General features: G+C 31.7%; 3 protein-coding genes across 5 annotated transcripts; 2 read left to right on the top strand and 1 right to left on the bottom strand.

Annotated features, from left to right (window-relative positions):
• Positions 1-5,206: 5,206 nt before the first annotated feature.
• LOC137826252 (pentatricopeptide repeat-containing protein At4g19890) lies at positions 5,207-8,408 on the bottom strand. 2 transcript variants are annotated; one of them, XM_068632148.1, is made up of 3 exons: positions 6,041-8,408; positions 5,676-5,796; positions 5,207-5,548 (listed from the first exon to the last, which is right to left on the bottom strand). In XM_068632148.1, the coding sequence occupies exon 1, from the start codon at positions 8,314-8,316 to the stop codon at positions 6,220-6,222; it is 2,097 nt and encodes a 698-aa protein (XP_068488249.1). In that variant the 5' UTR covers positions 8,317-8,408; the 3' UTR covers positions 5,207-5,548; positions 5,676-5,796; positions 6,041-6,219. The 2 variants fall into 2 exon arrangements, with proteins under 2 accessions (XP_068488249.1, XP_068488248.1); XM_068632147.1 differs by having other exon boundaries at positions 5,207-5,796.
• A 1,976-nt stretch (positions 8,409-10,384) lies between these two features.
• Positions 10,385-15,419, top strand: LOC137826309 (ranBP2-type zinc finger protein At1g67325-like). 2 transcript variants are annotated; one of them, XM_068632238.1, is made up of 7 exons: positions 10,385-10,518; positions 10,631-10,679; positions 11,631-11,743; positions 12,044-12,245; positions 13,614-13,727; positions 14,343-14,449; positions 15,119-15,419. In XM_068632238.1, exons 1-7 carry the CDS (start codon positions 10,504-10,506, stop codon positions 15,251-15,253), a joined length of 735 nt encoding a protein of 244 aa, XP_068488339.1. In that variant the 5' UTR covers positions 10,385-10,503; the 3' UTR covers positions 15,254-15,419. The 2 variants fall into 2 exon arrangements, with proteins under 2 accessions (XP_068488339.1, XP_068488338.1); XM_068632237.1 differs by having other exon boundaries at positions 12,041-12,245.
• A 1,961-nt stretch (positions 15,420-17,380) lies between these two features.
• LOC137826518 (pentatricopeptide repeat-containing protein At2g44880) lies at positions 17,381-19,481 on the top strand. Its single transcript, XM_068632507.1, has one exon. It carries the CDS (start codon positions 17,474-17,476, stop codon positions 19,280-19,282), a length of 1,809 nt encoding a protein of 602 aa, XP_068488608.1. The 5' UTR covers positions 17,381-17,473; the 3' UTR covers positions 19,283-19,481.
• Positions 19,482-21,337: the final 1,856 nt, after the last annotated feature.

Genomic DNA, 21,337 nt, shown 5'->3' with positions numbered 1-21,337 from the left:
TGAGTCACAATTTTTAATTTTTTTAATAAAATTTATAATCACAAAATATTTTCTTATTATATTTTTAGAATAATTTTTTATAGACTATTTAATATTTTAAAATATATTTAATAACAAATGAACTTGATTAATAATAATATTAATATTATTTAATAATTTTATTAAGTTTCGGATTCAATATATATATATATATATATATAATTTTGAGTTAAAATTTGTCATTATTGCACTACAAGAAAATGATGAAATAGAAACCAATTTTTAGAGACCAAAATAATTAGTTGCAATAGTAACTAAATTAGAGACCATTTTGAAAACTAAAACAAAAATTAGTTTCTAAATTAGTTTTTATTATTTTCTATTATTGTTAAATAATTTCTAAATTGGTATGTAATTAGCAACCAATGTTTTATTTACCAATTATTTAGTTTCTAAATTTAGTCTCTAAAACCTTGGTTGCTAAGTAGAGACCAATTTATAAACTATTTAACAATAATAGAAAATAATATAAACTAATTTAGAAACCAATTTTTGTTTTAGTTTCCAAAATGGTCTCTAATTTAGTTACTATTGTGACTAATTATTTTGGTCTCTAAAAATTGGTTTCTATTTCATCATTTTCTTGTAGTATTGGTTTATGCAACACAATTAACAATATCCTACCTTTTCTGAAAAAAAAAATCAATTAATCAAATATAATCAAGTAATTAGTTCCATTTAACTAGTCCTTGGAATCTTCTAGATTTAAACAAATGTGTTTTTAGATTAGGTTAGGAATGTAGTTTTGTTGTTAAACCTAAACCATTTTAATTGGAGGCCACTTCTAATCTCGAGCTTCAGAACCACTCCTACCTAAAGAGAGAGAGGAAACCTTAGTCTTTACCTGTGCATAGATGAGATGTGTGGGATGAATTTCTTTAATTGAGCATAATTTTTTTAAAATAGAATTTGAGTATTTCTAAAATATATATTCTTATTTATTTTATTTTTTATTGTCAATAAAAAAATATTTTTTAATAGGGTTTGAGTATCTTTTAACTACTCTTATTTATTATGATCTTTATTGTGGATAAAAAAAAAGTGAGAGAGAAGAAATCCTAGTCATTCCCTTCCTTCCTACTTTCAACCTATTTTGGTTTTCTTATGTTGTCTTTATGTGCATTCAAGATTTGGTTCATGTAAAAGGAACACCTTAAGTGTTTCTTTTATTTGATCCATTTTTTTCTGATGATAAAAAAGAAGATTAAAGTTATAATATTGAAGTGATAATATTTTGGAAGTATAACTAATTAAAATACTTTTTAAACAATTAAGAGTATCCCAGCGTGCTACAATTTTAATTTGTTAAAACACTTTGAAATGTTTCGCTTGCTGAGAAATCTTTCTAAACATGATTAGCGGGATAATCCAATTAAAATGATACTGTATCAATTTGGGTGAAGCAAAAGCGCAACCTGAAGTGGGGTATCAACATATAATAATTCATAGATCTTACAATCAATGCCGAATGCTAGCCAATTACTTAGGCAAAACTCAATTAATTAGTGAATCAATTTTTTCCTCTTATACCTATGATAGATCTCAGGATCTAAATGATTATAGATCTATATTTTCGGTGAGATGTGTGTATAAGATTATAGGTAAAATCTTGTCAAATAGACTGAAAAAGGCTATCAACAAAGTTATAGATCATAAACAAATCAATGTTTGTCAAAGAAAGTTACATGATAGTGTTGTGGTGGCAAATGGGGTGATAGACAAAATTAAGAGAAAGAAGTACATGGAAATCATTGTTAAAGTAAATTTCGAGAAGGCGCATGACTATGTAAATTGGAAGTTTTTGTATTATATGATGGAGATTAGATTTCTCTCAAAAATGGATAATGTGGGTTAAGGTGTGTATGGCGTTTGTGTTTATATTGTACAAGTAAATGGGAGTCCTATGGACCAATTTAATCCATCTAGAGGTTTTAGTAAAGGAGACCCTCTAGCTCCTTTTCTTTTCCTGATTGTGGCTGAGGGCCTAGTTGGCTTAGTCAGACAGATCATAGCTAAAAACATGTTATCTATTGTTTTAATTAAGATTCATATAATTGAGCTTATTTGAACTTTAACTATTATTTGTGTTAATTGTGTGTTTTTAAAGTAGATAGTGCGAAGGAAGTGTTTGCAAATGAGCCAAATATGCAAAAAGTTCAAGGAGGTTTGCACCCACTTATATACTATGAAATATCCTTATCTTTAGTCGATGTGGGATCTCCAACACACCCCTCTCATAGAAGCTTGTGCGTGGGACTATATATTTTGGGTGGTCCGATAGCGGGTGGCTTGATAAGGCCAACAAATACTTGCTAGGATAGGCTCGAAATGACTCTGATACCATATTACGAAGTGGACTTTAAGGCTAACTCAACCCCATAAAACCGGCTCATAGGGTTGAGGTTTGCACCCACCTATATACAATGAAAGGCTCTAATCTCTAGTCAATGTGGGATCTCCAACAACTTCATTGAATCAAAACAGGAAACAAAATTCAAGAAGAATAATAAGAGAATAAAATTCACAATATCTCATAACAAAATTACAAGTAAATCTTCTGCAAAATATCTCAAACAAAATTTAAAGCAAATCTTCTACAAAGAAACAAAGTTGTGATAAAACTAGAAACAAAATCCAAAAATTCTATAAAGTTGGAAATTGAGAAATTGTTAACAAAACATGAATTAGAATATTTTTCCAAGTTCCTTGGAGCAGAAAAACCTATAAAAAGATATAAGCTTCAAGGAGAAATCATCAAGTTTCACAAGGTTTTCTTAGTTTTTTTCTTATTTGTAATTCTTTCATTTTACTTCCATATGGAAAACTAACTCCTTTAGGTTAATTCTCTTTGTAATTCCTTATTGAATTTTGAGGTTTATTAGCTATAAAATTATATTTTGAAATTCTTTGTTACCATTGTGCTAGATCGTCTAATCTTCTGAAAAATTGGTTTTTGTGAGAGATTGTATTTGAGTGCATGATTAAGAGTCGCTCTTGTCTTAAACTTTGGTTCTTGTTAATTCACATTATTCTGATTAATTTATTGGATGCATGATTCAAGAGAGATGAGATGAACATTCACATGAAGTATAGTACACATGGAACAAAATGGGTACGAACTAAACCAATAGATGCATGCTTTATTAGTGAGCTTCAAGTTTAATAAGATTGACGCATGTTCAATCTGGTTTAGCTCTGTTTGAGAATTAAGAAATTACTAATCTTTAGAGAACCATTGAAGAATTCAATGGTGAAAAAACTTGAGGATCAACAACTTTTTATTTGATGTTTAATAATTTATTTGATGTTTACTTTTAAACAAATTAAAAAACTCATTTTTAGCTTAACGCATTAACTTTGGTTTTACATATAGTTTGAATATTAATGTACTGATTTCACTATTGGATTCATTGAAAGAAGACTTTAGATCACTTAACCACAATTATACTATTATCTCTATGATATTAGATGATGTAACACTAGTTAGATGTTTTATGCTGTAATCATCATTTTAGATTTAACTCTTAAACGACAATTATCACTGCCCATTGTCCAACATTTTTTCAAAGTATTGTTGCATTTCTCATCCAAGAAGGGTATGAAGCTAAAATCTCTTTCCTTTCCATTTGTGTTTCCTTACCTTTTGGATTCTCTCCCATATTTAAAATATCACCCACATTTCATTTTCCATGAAGTAATTTTATTAAACAATAACCTCGAAATTTATGCATCCGCGTGTATTTTAAAAGCCTGTAAATGATGACTATACATTTGAGAATACGTGTGGATTAGTTAGCTAATTTGTAATTAATTTTATATAAACAAACTCTGATTTGAATGGATTCCCTGTTAGAAAAGTGTGAGAAAGGGTATGAGTGGTGTTGGTGAGTTTAAAATGCCATTGCCCTGTCCCAAAAAAAATGTCATCAATAATTACTATACTATTATACTCATAACACGTGAAAATACCCTTTCATTTTTCTATTCAACTTTGAAGTTCCACTAATTTTTTATTGCATATGCACATCACAATCTGCATAAAAGATTTGATTCCTTTTGTTGTCGAGGAAATATAGTGCAACGCGGCAATAATAAAATCGATCAGGTTCTTAGCCAAGAAAAAACTGTTATTAGATTAATGTTTCTTAATATTTATAAACATAAATAATAATTTTCAAAATACTTAGGTAAACAATTGGTTTGTAAATACCAAAAAAAGGTCATGTGCTTTCGGTTATAGTAAACAGAGGAAGAAATATTGCGACAGACAAAGGGTAAAGTAAATTGATAAATAATAATTAAGCAAAGAGAAAATAATGATTATGCATTATTCATCTCCTAAAAATTCTTAAATATGAAAGATTTAAAATAATCAGCATTGGAAGTGAATAAATCTTATATTACAAGATTGAAACTAAAATAGTCAAGCTATTAACTTTAAAGGTTAGTCTGAATATGAATTCCATTTGGCATAAATTTTAAAAAGATGATAATTAATTGAATAGATTTTTTTTATCAGCAACTAAAATTTGTATTTCTTGGTTTACCTACAATGTGTACAAAGTATTTTTAGATAGTAATGATTATCAACAAGATTCCCTTACACTTGATACCAGCTTGAGACTAGACATAATAGATAATAGACTGGGTGAGATGAGTATAAACTTTTAGATCGGAAGAGGGTAAAAAAGGTTATTATGATTACAACTATTTTTAAAAAATATTAAATATTAGTACATCATTTTTTAAAATAAAGTGATCATTATCATATGCATGTGCTATTTTTGAACCCAAGAACGCATTTCTTGTTTCATAAAAATATTGCATGTTAAGAAAAGTAATTATCCTGAACTTGCACCCTTTTCTTCATTTAACGATTGTGTTAACCTCGATCACTTACGGGCTTTTGGAATCAAAGGGCTTTTGCTAAGAGAGCATAAACATTGCAATTTAGCAAGAAATAAGAAAAAAATTGTATTTTCTTTATATTTTCTTTCTTTATCATCCAGGACTCGTGGCCAGAATGGAGAGAACTCCTCCAACTTAAAGAAAATTTGGGTTTTTCTTCCTCTTCTTTGTTGAATAAAATTTAGTTCATCACACAATAAAGATACAATGCTTTGTATGTTGGCACAAGCTGAAGCAGAAAAGTAAAAAATAAATAAATAAAGAACAGAAATCCTGAATAAAGTTGTAAACATTGTAAAGGCAGTGCTACAAACAATTGAGAGAAAAATACAGGGAAAAAAGGGTGCGTGTAAAATAGATATGATACAATACAATCATATGCTTACTCGTCACATTTGACGTCACGGAGATCAGCAACATCATCCTTTACCTGAACAAATCAGCTAGCACTTTACTTAACATCTTTGCATGTTATACACCTGTCAGCAGTAAATGGTGTGTTGTCTTGAGACTCTTGACATTGGCATAACACCAGCATGCAACTGAGTTCTTAGGAGCTATCATCAATTGTGGTACAGTATCAGATTACCTTTCAATTTAGCTGGCAAAGATCAGAACAATTATGGCATGATAACTCCATCTTTTAGCAGCTGTATATGTTGCCGTAGAACAACTTTTTTCTATCATTAAATCAATTTTAGCAAAGAATTGTTTCTGAATTGGCAAACCTGCAGTGGTGTTGAACGAAATATGATCTTACAAGATAGAAAGTGAGAGGTCTTTGGTGCCATTCAAGCAAGCTGAAAGAGATTGCCATTTCCCGATAATCCAATTGAGATATCCATTTCCCTAAAATAAAGAACGGATACACAGTTGACTGGCAAGAAGAGTTTCCACATTATGCAGGATGTAGGTAATTATAATCTTCATCATTATCAAAAGAAAAACAGGTAGAGACTTAATTTTGCTGTAGTATCTGTTGTTCTTGCTCCGCTTATGCAAAAACAAGAAGAAAAGGAATGGAAAACCAAATGACAAACTACAAGGGAATGATAAAATAAATAAACCTTCAAGAGGTAAATGTAAGGTTTACCTGCCGAATTACGATGTTCATAATAATATGGTAATCTAATGCAGATGGCAGCATTTAGATGCCACAAATCTCACATCTCCAGCAAGTATAATTCCCAAATACTTCACCAAAGTCCAACTAGTCATTGATCCAGATGTAACCAGGCTTACAAAGCGTCAAAGACATCATAAATGTGTTATTTAGTCACTTTTGATTGCTAAATGGTTTTCCTTGTATATTCTCGAAGACAAATCAGAAACAAGAGCATAATTACTGCTTTCATAGCATGCAGTCATGAAGGCAGCTAATGTTACACGATCGACATGAGGATCCATGTCTAGTAACTTGCGAAAGAACAGGGCTGCCATTCCCACTTTCTTCTCGCTACTTAGCTTCCTTACCAGAGTGTTAACTGTCCGGATCCAGGGTTTCTTTTCCAGCCTTTCAAGAACAACCATAGCAGAACAACTGTCCTCTATCTTGCAATATTCATAAGCCAAAGTTACTCGAGTAACTTCACATGGAGTAAGTCCCTTCTCTATCATGGCATCATACAATCCACGAGCCTCATCCAACTTTGACTGTTTGTACAGTCCACTTATAAGAGCACCATAAGTAATAGAATCCGGAGCACAACCGTGGTCGCTCATCCTATGGAAAAACTTAAAAGCCAAACTCAAATCGCCTTCTTTACAGTAACCACATATCATTGATGTATAAGTTTGGTTTGTAGGAACAAGTCCAAATCTCAAAGCTTCTTCAAAAAACATCTCACTTTCCTTCATTCTTTTTTCCCTACAAAATACTGATATCAACGTAGTGTATGAATGAATGTCAGGTTGAATACCGCTCTTGACCATCTTATTGAACAGAACCAACGCTTGCTTAATTTCCCCCTGTTTACAATGTTCAGAAATGAGAATAGTATAAGTAACTTTATCAGCTTCCAACCCATTACGAAACCCACTCTTAAGCACATTGAAAGCCTCTTGCACCCTTCCCTTTTTACAAAGTCCATCAATAATGGCATTGTACGTACACACATTGGGACTAAAACCTTCCTCATTCATCACATTCATCAACTCATACGCCCTTTCAAAATTCCCCGCTTTGCAGTGCCCATCAACAAGAGTCGTGTATGTGTTTGTGTTCGGCGCCAATCCTTGCTCCTTCATCCGACTCAGCAGCATCTCAGCCCGATTAATTTTCCCATCCCTGCAATACCCACTAATCATGGCAGTATAAGTAAGCACATTCGGCTTGTGATTCTCGCTTCGAACAAGCTTGAGAAACAATCTAAACGCTTTCTCAGTCCAACCTTTCTTGCACAGGCCATTAATCAAAGCCGTATGCGTGTACACATTCGGCTTCCAACCTTTCCCAACCATCTCCTCCAACATCTCAAACGCCTGCTTCACGCTACCCCTCTTGCACAACCCGTCAATCATACATGTGAAATTAATCAAATTAGGCCTCAAACCCATCTCACTCAACCTACGAAAATACCACAACGCCCTGGTCACAAAACCCTTCTCACAGAACTCCCTCACTACCAACGTAAACGTCACACTGTCAACTACAAACCCTCTCTCAATCATGGCTCTCAACCACCTATCCGCCTCCAAAACATTGCCCACTCTACAATAACCGACAACCATGATCCTGTAACTAAGACAATTCGGCTGCACCCCTCTCGCGCACATTTCATCAAACACGTTCTCTGCATACTCAACCAAACCCATTTTCATCACAATTCTAACGACCCAGTTCAGCGTTTTCGTACTGGGAACCAATCCCTGGTTGTGCATTTCGATTACAATTTCCACAGCCTCTTTGAGCCTCCCGATTTCCGCAAAACTATTCACCATACATTGCAACACCTCATGGACCATCTCGACATTTCTGTTTCCGATGAGAGACGTTGCGCACGCAATGTAGAGGCGCGTGAAGTGGCGGAACTTGGATGAGGCAATGACCCAGTTGAAGAATCGGTGGGCCACCAGTGAACCGGCGTCGGAGGCGAGCGAAGCGACGATGGTGACAACTTGGTCGTGGGTTAGGGAATTGGGATCCACGTCGAGGTGCAGAGGGGAGAATCTCGTGTGGGTGTGCTGATCTTCGTAAGAATCGTATACCAGTGAGCACACTTGTTTTACCGTGGACTGCACACATGATGATGATGATGATGATGTTGACGATGATGGTGTGTGGGTCAGTGATCTTGTGCGGAAGATGAAGACGGAGGTGAGTGTATGAGGAGATGCATGAATTCTTCTGAGAATCACACAGGAAAACATGAAAAGAGTGTAATTGCAACTCTGCAAGCCTTCCGAAGTTGCACTCTTCCTCTTTCAATTCATGTCTTCTTTGTTTTTACAGCTATAAAAGTTTGGTTTTTTAACCTAATCCCCAAAGATACAAAAAATTAAATTTATTTGGTTAAAGTTCATGACATTATCTCTATAAATCACATATTATCCACCAACATGGTGGTTCACATTTTACACATGAATGGCATATGTAAATTAACATTATACAATTTAGTTAATTAGACTAAAATGTTCTTTAACTTTTTCAAATTTCGTAATATGTTATTTTTAATATAATCATTAAACTTAAACTATCTATTGTTATTTTGATTTCTAAAAATATTTTTGAATTTTTAGTCATGATTCTTTTTAATAATTTATCATATATTTTTATAATGAGTTAAATAATTTAATATTCTAAAATCAAAATGTAAACTGTAATAAATCTTACAAGAATATGCAAATAGACTTTAAAAGTTTTTTTATATATTAATAATATATAATTTAATAATTTTATTTAATAGAATTTGAAATTTATGTAATAATTCATAAGTTGGTTTAATAGCTATATAATAATACAAAAAATACCATACAGTTTTTCTAGTTACATATATCATATATAATATAACTTTAATATCTACTGTACATTTTTTTAATTCTAAACAAAATATAACCATTTTATTTTGTAAGTATAATAAATAATATAAATTTTAATATACCAGTATATTATCAAATATATATGTTTTACTTCCTACTCATTAGTGCTTATATAAAAATAATAAACTAAAAATTGTACTCAATAATAATTTAAAAATGTATATTTATAAATGATCATCTATATTGAAATTAGATGTTAAAATAAATAAAAAATTAAATGATTTTACTTTTCAACCGTATGTTGAATATTTAGATTTATGAATTCATAATAATAGAGTGAAGGTATTATCAGCAAATGCATAAGTCTGGTACCTCAGTCCCTTTCTTATTTCTTATATTTTGTTTTAATTTTTTTACCAGATAAATATACAAATAAAAGCGAAAATTTTTATTATTTATTAATTATACTTACAAAATATAATGGTTATATTATATATATATATATATATATATTATATAATAAAGCTAGTCACATCTCTTATACTTGTAGAGTTAATTCATTTTTTTTAAATTAATAAAAGCATTAAATAATATATTCAACCTTTTTTTAATAAAATGAAACCCCAATTCTACAGGACAAAATAAGCTAGGTTCGTCTAAACTGACTGATCAACTTGTTTTTCTTTATTTTTAATAATTCTAAAAAAAATCTCATGATTCTGAAATTAATATTGATATAATAAAATTTTATTTATATTAATTTTTTTTATACATTGATTCACTAAATTATATTTGATATTGATTTTATTTTATGAGACATCAAATCTTATTTAATTGTAATATTTAAATTTAATTTAATTATATTATTCTTTCTTATATTTTTATTATAGAAAATAATATCAGTTAATAACAAAATAAATAAATCTAAAACAATTTAAAAAAAAATGATGAAAATTTATGGAGCAAGTCCTCTGCCAAGTTTTCAATGAGTTTGATTTTGGTGTCTCATGTCAAAAATAATAATTTCTCAAATTTATAGAGAAGATTCTTTTGGTTTTTAAATACAAATTTTGAAAGAATAAAACGTTTTGAAAGTCTTTTTTTTTTCTTAAACGGTGAAGAAAATTATAATTTTTAAATCTGAAGAAATAGATTTTTTATTTAAAAAGCTAAAATCGAGTTCATCCTAAATTTCAAATACTAAAATTATAGTAAATTTTTTTTATTTATAACACTCATGTTAATAATAAATATATTTATTTGATATATTTAATTTAAATAAAAATGTATACAATACAAAAAAGGACCATTCATAATAAATTATTTAAAATATTACCGATCAATTGATAAAAAACAATCTTTTAAATATATATTCATGTATATAAATTGGTTTTTATTTTTATTTTAATAAACTTTGTACAACACACGTATATTACACATAATACACTGATACTTAGCATAATAATTATCGTATAATAAAAAAATATTTTGTTTATTTATAAGTATCCGTTCAGTCTTCTTCTCTCTCTCATTGTCTGTCTCCATTCTCTGACAATTTCTCATTCTTTCTATGTTCCAATGTCTTCTACAAAGGTGGTTTTTCTTTTAAATTTCTATACAATGTTATTTATTTACCCAATTCACACTGATTTTTATTTTCTGTTCCTTTGTATTACTATCTGGTATTGTGTATCCTTGCTCTCAGGAGGAGGATAACCGAGGTTCCTTTAGCTCTAAAAGATTTCGCAACGACGGTAAAAATACAATCTTTGTGGTCTCATACTGCAACTAGTTTCTTTTTCTTTACTGATGTCCTTTTTTATCTGGTTTGCGATAATATTATGGTTTTGGTATTTTTTTGCTATGTGAAGAAGAATTTGCATTACCCTTTTGTATTTTGGGTCATTTGGGTTTTAATCTATGCGGTGGAAATGTGTTTTTATTAGGCATGCAATGTGATTAAGCATGTCAGTGTATTTAGAGCTGTTTGTGGCTTTAAAGGTGACACTTGAAGGTGGAAGTGTCCAAGTTGAATTTAACTTGTGAAAAGTTTAAATCATTTTATCTCTTTGTCTTCTTCTTTTACAAGAGACTGTTGAAAAGTTGTGTTTTTCTATAGAGATTTACTACCATAGACTGTCTGAGAAAAAATGCTCTTATTATGATGTTATTCGTATAGAGGTTGAGGGTAGTCAAGGGAAAACTAACCTGTGAATCTGTTTTACTGATTGCGTGAGAAGCTGTTTTATATTTGAAAGTGTATTTGTCTGCAAAGGAAAATTTTCTTTTTGACTAGAGAGGTCAAAAGGGGTGAAAACAATTCTCTTCCAAAAAAATATATTAAGGGAAAACATTTTATCTAAGAGGGTTTGCAATTTTATTGATTAAAGATTGCGAAGAAAATTATTATAAATAAACTAGTTTATGTGATTTGTTTTTGGTTTAAGCCATGAAATCCATGTTCATTATCGTTGCTCCTGGTCCATGCTAGTTAATTTGTTGCCATGGAGTGCACAGGGAATAGGAGAGACCTTCTTTTTAGCTTATGTGTAAAGTAGAGCATTAAAACTGCTTCTTTATGCAGATAACCTGATGTATGAACCTATTGGAAGCCTTCCTGTTTATCTTAATGCAGTGCTATGATAGAGTATATAGATTTTCAGAGGTTATAATGCTAATTGTTGATTTTTCTTTTATGGAATCAGCTTCGCGTAAAGATGGAGACTGGACCTGTCCTAATTGTGGAAACTTAAACTTTTCTTTTAGAACTGTTTGCAATCAGGGACGTTGTGGTGCTCCAAGACCACCCCTAACTCCAGTAAGTGCAGGCTTGTTTTAGGTTGTCATCATCTTCTCCCATTTTGGTGAATGGATAATTTTATTTGAAAAACTATCCAATGGGAGAACTTGTGTGCAACTAGGTGTGTATGTACAAATGAACCAAAATAATAATAAATATAAATTATTGAATCTACCAGGCTTATTCTATTCTCTTGGTTTATGATTAACTAAAACTAAGTGACCAATGTGAATTAAAAGTTTATACTTTTTTTTTGTTTATTATTGCCTTGTAACTTTTCATATTGATCAGTGTTTAATTGATTGGGATGTGCAGCAGCCTGCCCTAATTACAAGCCCATATAGAAATAATCATCCCTTCTACTATGGTGGATTTACCTTTCCTCCCCCATCATATGGAATGCCAGGTCAGTTTGGATCCCTGATACCACATCTTGGTACACAGTATGATTATGGTCTGTATGCTAGGCCTGGTGCACCATATGGTCCATTGCCCATGTTCCCACCTGGAAGCTTTGGAGGTACACTTCCTATAATTGTATCAGCTATTTCTTTTCAAGCAAGGATTTGTTTCTTATTGAGAAATTTGTTTGTGGACAACTTTTTTCCTATATAGAGAACATTGCTTTATTTATATATGACAAAATTATTATTGAATTATTAAAATTTAGTTTAGATGTATCAATGTTTAGCATTCTAGAAGACTGGAGTAGTGATCAAGTAAATTAATTGGTAGTAGATATTGATCTCCACAAGATGAGGGAGACAATAACTATGTGAAAATAAAGAAAAACTGTGAAAATTTCTGTTAATGTTTCAGTAAGCTATAATAAACATTTGGCAGAGTGACCATTTTTAAATTCAAATTTCACGTATCTTATTTTTGAAAATTTCATGTACCTTATTGTTGGATTTTTTTTACACATTTATATTAGTTTATACTTACAGTGGAACAGGTGACCAGATGATTTAATTTCTCTTGTATTTTTCTGATGGCATAAATATAAACATGGGTAAAGTATACAATTTACCTTTGCAACTTGAGGCAAACTTCAATGAAATAATTACTTATTCTATGCTCCAGTTTAGATGTACAAATTTTAAATGTGGCACCGATTGTATTTTAGTTGATATATATTATATTACCAAACCTTTTGATACCTGCATTTTATGTGGAAAGTGGAAACCTCAAAATTGTCAATTCATATTAAAGTGTGGTGTTGCATTGTTCTTAGTGCATATTAAATTTTTTGACATACTGAGGAGCATTTAACTGAAATCAATATCGATACTATGATATGAAGCATTGACACTGTAAGAAATAAAGCATCTATGTACAGCACACAAATTTTGATGCGATGTTGTGATAGGTAGAATGAGTAATCTGAATATTAAAATTATAATTCATTTGAATGTTTAATGATGTTAAAATGCTAACTAAAATTGTTTACCTCGTTCTTATATGCTAATATTCAAGATTGCTATTTTATACGTTAACAATAGGAACAATTGAAGTAGGAATGAGACAACTAGAGCTCTAGAGTCCTATAAAATACAAATCGTTGAACACAAAAGACCAGAGTGAAAATAAGGTGCATTTTTGTATTTATCTGTGAAAACAGGAAATGTCTTCTCAAATCAAACAGGCCCTTAATTCAAATGTTTTAAGGAAATTAATTATACACTAGGATTTTGTATATTAACTGGACCTGCCTCTTTGGGTATTATTAGCTTTGGAGTTGATTGAAAATATTATTGAGTTTTGAATTAGAGGATTGTGTTTTGGTTCTTGCTCAAATCACAAAACTATCTGGTTCATTTTGGTTCTTCATTCTGCATCAATGTCTATTTTGTTTTGCACCTCTAGTGATTATGTTACAATTGATCAGGTATTGATTATGATCCGAGGCTTAGAATTGAGGACTGTGGATATGGCTTTCAAAGTCCTCAATGGGCCGAAGGATTAGTGGCTGATCATTTTGCATCTCGAAAACGCAGAGGAGGTATTTCCAGGATCTATTACTACTTGATCATATTTATATTCAACGCTTGTGGTGTCCTCGTTTTCCAACACTGAATTTTTTATTTTATTTCTAAATACTTTAAAATTATCCTGGTTTTGAACAATATTTACTAATTTTCTGGTTTGTGAAAAGTTGCAATGGGTGATTCTTGTTAAGTTAGCTTATCATGGTGTCTTTCTTTTTGTCCTGTTTCCTGTGTCAATTCATCTCAAGATTTTGCTGGCTCCTTGATTTGTTGTCTTCTGCAAAGGGTTGGCTCTAGTCTTAAAATGTTTAACTTGACTCAGTAGTCATGCACTAGTTTGTTGGACAGAAAAAGAACTAATAAACAAGTGCCGTTTGTTGTTCCACAGAAGAAAGGAAGTTCTGATGTGAATGTTCACTTTCTCATAATATTCTATAAATATATATTTCCTAGCTAAACATCAGTTAGCCCTTATAGTTCATTATACGTGATCTAATCTCTGTCATAAAACTTGACACAGTTGAGCAGCAGACGCAATCAGAGTGTGTTTTATTTTGCATTTATATGAAGTTTTGCCATAAGATGACATCTTACTTAACTGTCTTAAAAAGAAAAAATTTACTTTGCAGGGCCAGATGGTTTATCTGAAGGAGACTGGATTTGTCCAAAATGTGAGAATGTTAACTTTGCCTTCAGAACCACTTGCAACATCAAACATTGTGGAGCTGCCAGACCCGTAAGTGTTTTCGTTTGTTGCAATTCTCTGATAATCACCTTGTTGCATGAATCATGAATGGATATTGCACATACAAGAGATGACCCTTTTTTTTTGAGATCAAGTTTTGATCTGCACTGCATTTATAAGCTTCAAATACAGTAGTCCAATAATGGAACTGTTATATGGATAAACCATATCAAAGCATGATTTCTAACAGTAATGTTTTCCCCTCGTTTTTTTGTACAAGATGATAATTCTGTTCAGTAAGCTTTAGTTCATAAATGAAATGTCAGCAAGTTTTTTATCTATAGAACAATTAACATGTGTAGATAGATACATCGAATTGATTTCTGATAAAGTTAAATGAAAACCTTATCGGTGCCTTGTTAAGAAATTTAATTTAGTGTGAGGATGGTATAATATAACCATGTAACTATCTTGCATAAAATATTTATATACCAGTTCATTACACGTGCACAAGTATTTTATGACAAACATTTGAATGTTGATTTTAGGAAGTAAAAAATGAGATATACTCAACTAATCAGACTAGTTCATTGTCAAACTCTTCAAGGTTTACTTCTTAGTTTTGATGAATTTGAACTGTGTAAACAATCTTTATTCTATGTCACTTTGTCATGATGGATTTTAACATTAGATGCTGGTCTGTTCCATGTTTTGTTGAAGAGCTCAAACAATCCAAGTTCAACAGTTATTCCTGAAGGTAGTTGGACTTGTAAAAAATGCGGTAACCTCAACTATCCCTTTCGAAATGTATGCAACCGCAAAGACTGTAGAACTGATAAAGCAGTTTCTGTCTAGTGACATCACTATCATGTAAATAGAGATTTCAGTGCTTTTGTCTCCTTTTGTAAAGAAAAGTTACTCTTAAATGAAGATGAAATTGGATAGCACTGACTTTTATAAGGTGGGATTTCCCTACAAATGATTTTCCCTTGATTATTGATTACAATTATTTTTCTGTTAATCTGCGTTGATACCTTTGGAAAAAAAGTTGCCTGTTGAATTGGAAAATTAACATATAATTGTGAGTATCCTGGTATCATCTTTTTTTTTTTTTTTCTTATAGTAATTTATGAGTGTGTTGATAATTTCAGTTCACTTTCTAAACCCAGGCTACTAATTTTCTTTAAAAAAATTGTTGGATTTTTTAACTACTCATGTATGTGTTCAAATCATCAGTTTGTTGAGTTTTTTTCTGTGTGAAAACGTCTTATTTAATACCAATGAATCACAAGCATTGGATAAGACAATGAATATGCAAATTTTCTTTCTTATATAAATTGTACTCATTATCTCTAATTCTAACAAAAAATAGTCTGTTGAAAACAGCCGATTATTAATAGATATCTGTAGTTATTTTAAAGATTTCATTTGAGTATCTGAAATGATTTCTTTCCTCCTAAACTTATGATACTATTATTAATTAAGTCATTGAAAATTAGAGACCAAGATAAAAAAAAAGGTTAATTTAAAAATTTAAAGAAAATTTTAAACGTTTTAAGGATTTAATTGAGTTATTTTCTTTAATTTGTAATCTTAATATTATTACGAAATTGGATAAGTTGAGCCTTGAGAGCACGACTTTGACTGAAGAAGTCATAGACGATTTTATTGGTAAAATTCAAAATTCGAATAATTTGATTAGAAAATTTCTCTAAGATCTAGTGTATGTGATACAATTTTAATAACTAAAATTATGTAATAATACGATTTTAGTTGTTTTTATTTAATACTGAAGTGATTGTGGACTTTCACAACTTCAACTCTATCTATCACCATATTTTCTACCAATATTTTGTTTTGTGCCGCAAACTAAGCTTTCCTAGTTATATCGACTTTATCAATTATTTCTATTTGACATATCTTATGGTTTGATTAATTTATATCCTTTTCATCTATTAAAAGATTAAAAAAATTGCTAGACATAAAAAAAATCTAAATAAAGTTTAATAAATAATATAATAGAATAAAATATAAAAATATGACATGGATGTTTTAAAGTAATGGATTTTGGAATATTTCATTTTATAAATCAGAAATAGTGGTAGTGGTAGTATGAGTTGGTTCATATATGACAATGCTCTAAACAATATTTTTCTTACAAGGTATGTATGTATGACTTTTCATCTTCTTTATCCTCATTAACTTCCTCAAATCTGCAATTAATGAGCCAGAAGATCATTCTCCACTCTACCAATATTACTCATATTAAGAGTAAAAACAATACTTACCAAATCTCATAATAATTTTTTTTAATTCTTGTAATTATCAAATGAAATTGTATTATTTTAGTAAAAAAAGTTGAAAGAATCATCAACCAATAGAATGTTTGTATTAAAAATTATAGGAATATTACATTAAAATTCCGATTATGGGGGTGTTAGTAATATTTGAATTAGATTGAAATTTTTGCTCTTCTATACTTTTTCCACTTTGGTATGTTATTATTTTTTATTTACACAAATTTTAATTCTTAAGATTATACAAACACTGATAATTAACATAAAAAGGGTTAATATTTATTTTTAGAGTCATGATATATTGACACCCTCTTGAGAGTAATACACATTTGACGTTGTGACAATAACATGGCAGGGTGAGATTGCGCGCGAATGAGAAGGAGCTTCAAAATAGGATAAAAAATAATATATTACATCGATTCTTAAAAATAATCGGTGTAATATTTTTTTTTTATTCAAAATGACCCATATTATACTAGTTGAGCCATTTAACCGATGTAATAAATGACTCATATTAAAAAAATTAAGTTTTTTTTTATAAAGAGTGGGTGAGTCATAAACATCACATAGGTAATCACTTAAAATACACCGATAACCAATTTTATGTGTGCCAGTATATGTGGAGGTACCTGTAGTTGGATAATTAGCAGCATTATTACATGGTACCCGGTGTGAAGTGTATGTTAGTATAAGGTGTTAATAAAACATATTTCTTGTTTTTAACTTGTAAGATGGAAGAGTTGAAGAAGCCGAAGAAGAAAAAGAAGAAGGAAGAGTAATGGGAGAAGAATGCCAAGCTGAACAAAGAACCCTATGGAGCAACGCAGAGAGAAGATGCTTACAGCTTCTCCAATGCAAGACAAAGAGCGTTACCACCCTTCTTCAAATCCATGCCTTCATGCTCCGAAACTCTTTCCACAACAACCTCAACCTCCTCACTGCTTTCATCACCACCTGCGCCTCCCTCGCCGCCACCTCCCCTACGCGCCCTCTCGCGGTCGTACAACATGCGCGCAGCTTCTTCGACCTCGTTCGCACCCGCGACACCTTCCTCTGCAACTCCATGATCGCTACACATTTCGCGGCTCGTCAGTTCTCCGAGCCCTTCACCCTCTTCCGAGACCTTCGCCGCAAAACACCGCCTTTTACGCCTGATGGGTACACCTTCACCGCACTCGTGAAGGGTTGCTCGGCTCGTGTGGCCACGCGGGAGGGTCCGCAGCTTCATGGGGTGGTTTTAAGAAACGGGGTTTGCTTTGATTTGTACGTGGCAACTGCTTTGGTGGATATGTACGTGAAGTTTGGGGTTTTGGATAGTGCCAAGAAGGTGTTTGATGAAATGTCTGTTAGAAGCAGGGTTTCGTGGACCGCGGTTATTGTGGGGTATGCGAGGTGTGGGGATATGGGTGAGGCTAGGAGGCTTTTCGATGAGATGGAAGATCGGGACGTTGTGGCTTTCAACGCTATGATTGATGGGTATGCGAAGACGGGATGTGTGGGTTTAGCGAGGGAGTTGTTTGATAAGATGGGGGAGAAGAATGTGGTTTCATGGACTAGTATGATTTCTGGGTATTGCGGTAATGGTGACGTTGAAAATGCTAGGTTGATGTTTGACGCTATGCCGGATAAGAATTTGTTTACTTGGAATGCCATGATTGGGGGGTATTGCCAGAATAGAAGGTCTCATGAAGCGTTGGAGTTGTTTCGTGAGATGCAGACGGTGTTGGTAGAGCCAAATGAGGTAACCATTCTGTGTGTTCTTCCGGCTGTGGCTGATTTGGGTGCTTTGGATTTGGGTGGTTGGATTCACAGGTTTGCCCAAAGGAAGAAGTTTGATAGGTCTGCTCGTGTTGGCACTGCTTTGATTGATATGTATGCAAAATGTGGTGAAATTACGAAAGCCAAATTGGTTTTTGAGGAGATGACTGAGAGGGAAACGGCTTCGTGGAATGCTTTGATAAATGGTTTTGCAGTCAATGGCTGTGCCAAGGAAGCATTGGAGGTGTTTGCAAGGATGGTGGAGGAAGGGTTTAGGCCAAATGAGGTAACTATGATTACTGTACTATCTGCTTGCAACCATTGTGGTTTGGTGGAGGAAGGAAGAAGATGGTTCAAAGAAATGGAGAGATTTGGAATTGTGCCAGAGATTGAGCATTATGGTTGTGTGATTGACCTTCTAGGAAGGGCTGGATGCTTGGATGAGGCTGAAAAATTAATTCAAGCCATGCCGTATGATGCTAACGGGATAATTCTAAGTTCTTTTCTCTTTGCTTGTGGTTATTTTAATGATGTATCGAGGGCAGAGAGAGTGCTGAAAGAGGTGGTGAAAATGGACGAGGATGTTGCGGGAAACTATGTGATATTGAGAAACATGTATGCTACGGAGCAAAGGTGGAGGGATGTGGAGGATGTTAAACAAATGATGAAGAAAAGAGGAACAAGTAAAGAGGTTGCTTGCAGTGTTATTGAGGTCGATGGAAGCTTTAGAGAGTTTGTGGCTGGTGATTGCTTGCATTCACATCTAGAGGCTATTCAGTTAACTTTGGGGCAGTTAAGCAAGCACATGAAAGTTGAAATAGTCTATTGATAATGGAAACACAGAAAGCTGAAAGGAGAGGTCAAAAGGAAATCAATGAAAATTGGAAGAGGCTGGGTGCATGTACAGATCAGGAGTTCAACCAGATAATGAACTGCATGAAAAATTTAGAAGAATGCTATTTAAAGTTCTTTTTATAAACAAAAGGAAATTGAGCAAGAAATGAAAGAGAAATTGAAATGTTATAAAATATGAACGAAAGGTGATATACGAAATTTGATAAGAACAATTCGCGAATTATAAATGTGCAATGAAAAGTAAAGAGCAGGAATTAGTAGACTTATTTCCAGGGAGATAACGTAACATTTTAGAAGAAATTAAAATAGACTAGTTAACAGAAGTGCAAGTATTGTTCCTCTGTTTGGCCATTTTCACTCGTATTTACAAAATAAAACCCAACATATGGCGTGTGTGTTTACATTCTTATTAAATATAACTCATTAAAATAAGATGATATAAATATTTGATGAAATAAACGTTACTAAAGCATGGAATTTTATATTTTATTTTCTAAATAGGCTATTTTTCCTATTCATTGCAACATATCCATTTTAATTTTATGCCTTTATTTATATATAGATGCATGTTCTATTATTTTTTATATATTCTATAATTTATAATTATATTAACATCAATATTATTACATAATCTACAAATTTATACATAATTATAAATTTCAAACCCTAAATCCTAAATTATACGCTCTCAATAAATCATAAACACAAATCCTAAATGTGGGATGGACTATATATTTTGAGTGGTCCGATAGCGGCCCGATAGCGGGTGGCACGATAGGCCCAACAAATACTCGCTAGGATAGGCTCGAAATGGCTCTGATACCATATTACGAAATGGACTTTAAGCCTAACTCAACCCCATAAAACTGACTCAAGGGTTGAGGTTTGCACCCACTTATATACAATGAAAGACTCTAATCTCTAGTCGATGTGGGATCTCCAACAACAAACTCCTAAACATATATGTCATTTTAAAATATTTTTATTTTAGAAGCTACATTTTTTTTAACTATTGACACACATATCATAAAAAAAAATCATAGGTAAATCAACCAAATATATCTAATTTATGTCATCACAATTTTTTAACACAACTTCTTCAATGAACTTTTATGTTCAAAACAAAGTCGTGTACGGCTAAAAACTTTAGTGTATTTTTTTTTATTTACAAAATTATCATTACGATAACTTCAGAATTAGGGAGAACAATGCGAGTTGCTCTGCCGGTATAGAATATGCAAATTAATTTTACTAGTCCATCCCACGAACCAACTTGCATAAGAAATACTTTTTTAAATAATTTTTTTGAATAACTTTAATTTTTTTATTTAGATGCATTAGATAAATGTCTCATAATTATATTCTCACGACACATGTGTAATAAGATGTGAGTAAAAGTTCTGGAATGTAAAATATAAGACTGCATGAAGAAAATATGTAGGTGTAAAAAAGAATTTCTAAATTTTTAAGTTATGCGAGTCAATCCGTCCCGTCCCACACTTGACTTTTGCAGACTCCGAGTTATCTGAAGTAAGTCTAACCAGGTTATAATATATATAAAAAAAAAGTTGCAACATTTATGTAATAAAATCCCTACAAGCACACTAGCCTTGTTGAAGTATTTGAAAACTCATGACTTTATGACATATGGTATAAAGATACATGTCGTTTAGAATGGTTTCAACTTCCTCATGTTTTCTAAAACGTTTTTCTTCAATAATAATAAATATATATATATATATATACACACACACACATATAACTACCCTTTGATTCTTTAAAAATTAAACTTCTTCTCAATGATAGTTTATGTGTGTTTCGTGATTATCTATTTATTACTTGTTACTTGCCATTGAGGGAAACGTTCATCAAGCAACTCTCATATTCTCTATAACTTTCTATTAATAGACAAATAACCTAGTTTTCCATTCTTTTAACTAGTACCAACTTTTTTTATATCTTAATCTCTTCCACAGTGTTACCTCCTAGCACTGCAAAGTGATACTTTTCATTACTATGATAACAATCT

This window comes from Phaseolus vulgaris, chromosome 8 (assembly GCF_000499845.2).
Source record: "Phaseolus vulgaris cultivar G19833 chromosome 8, P. vulgaris v2.0, whole genome shotgun sequence".
Lineage (NCBI taxonomy): Eukaryota > Viridiplantae > Streptophyta > Magnoliopsida > Fabales > Fabaceae > Phaseolus > Phaseolus vulgaris.
Note: the sequence above shows the minus strand (reverse complement) of the source record. Positions and strands in the feature narration are given on the sequence as shown.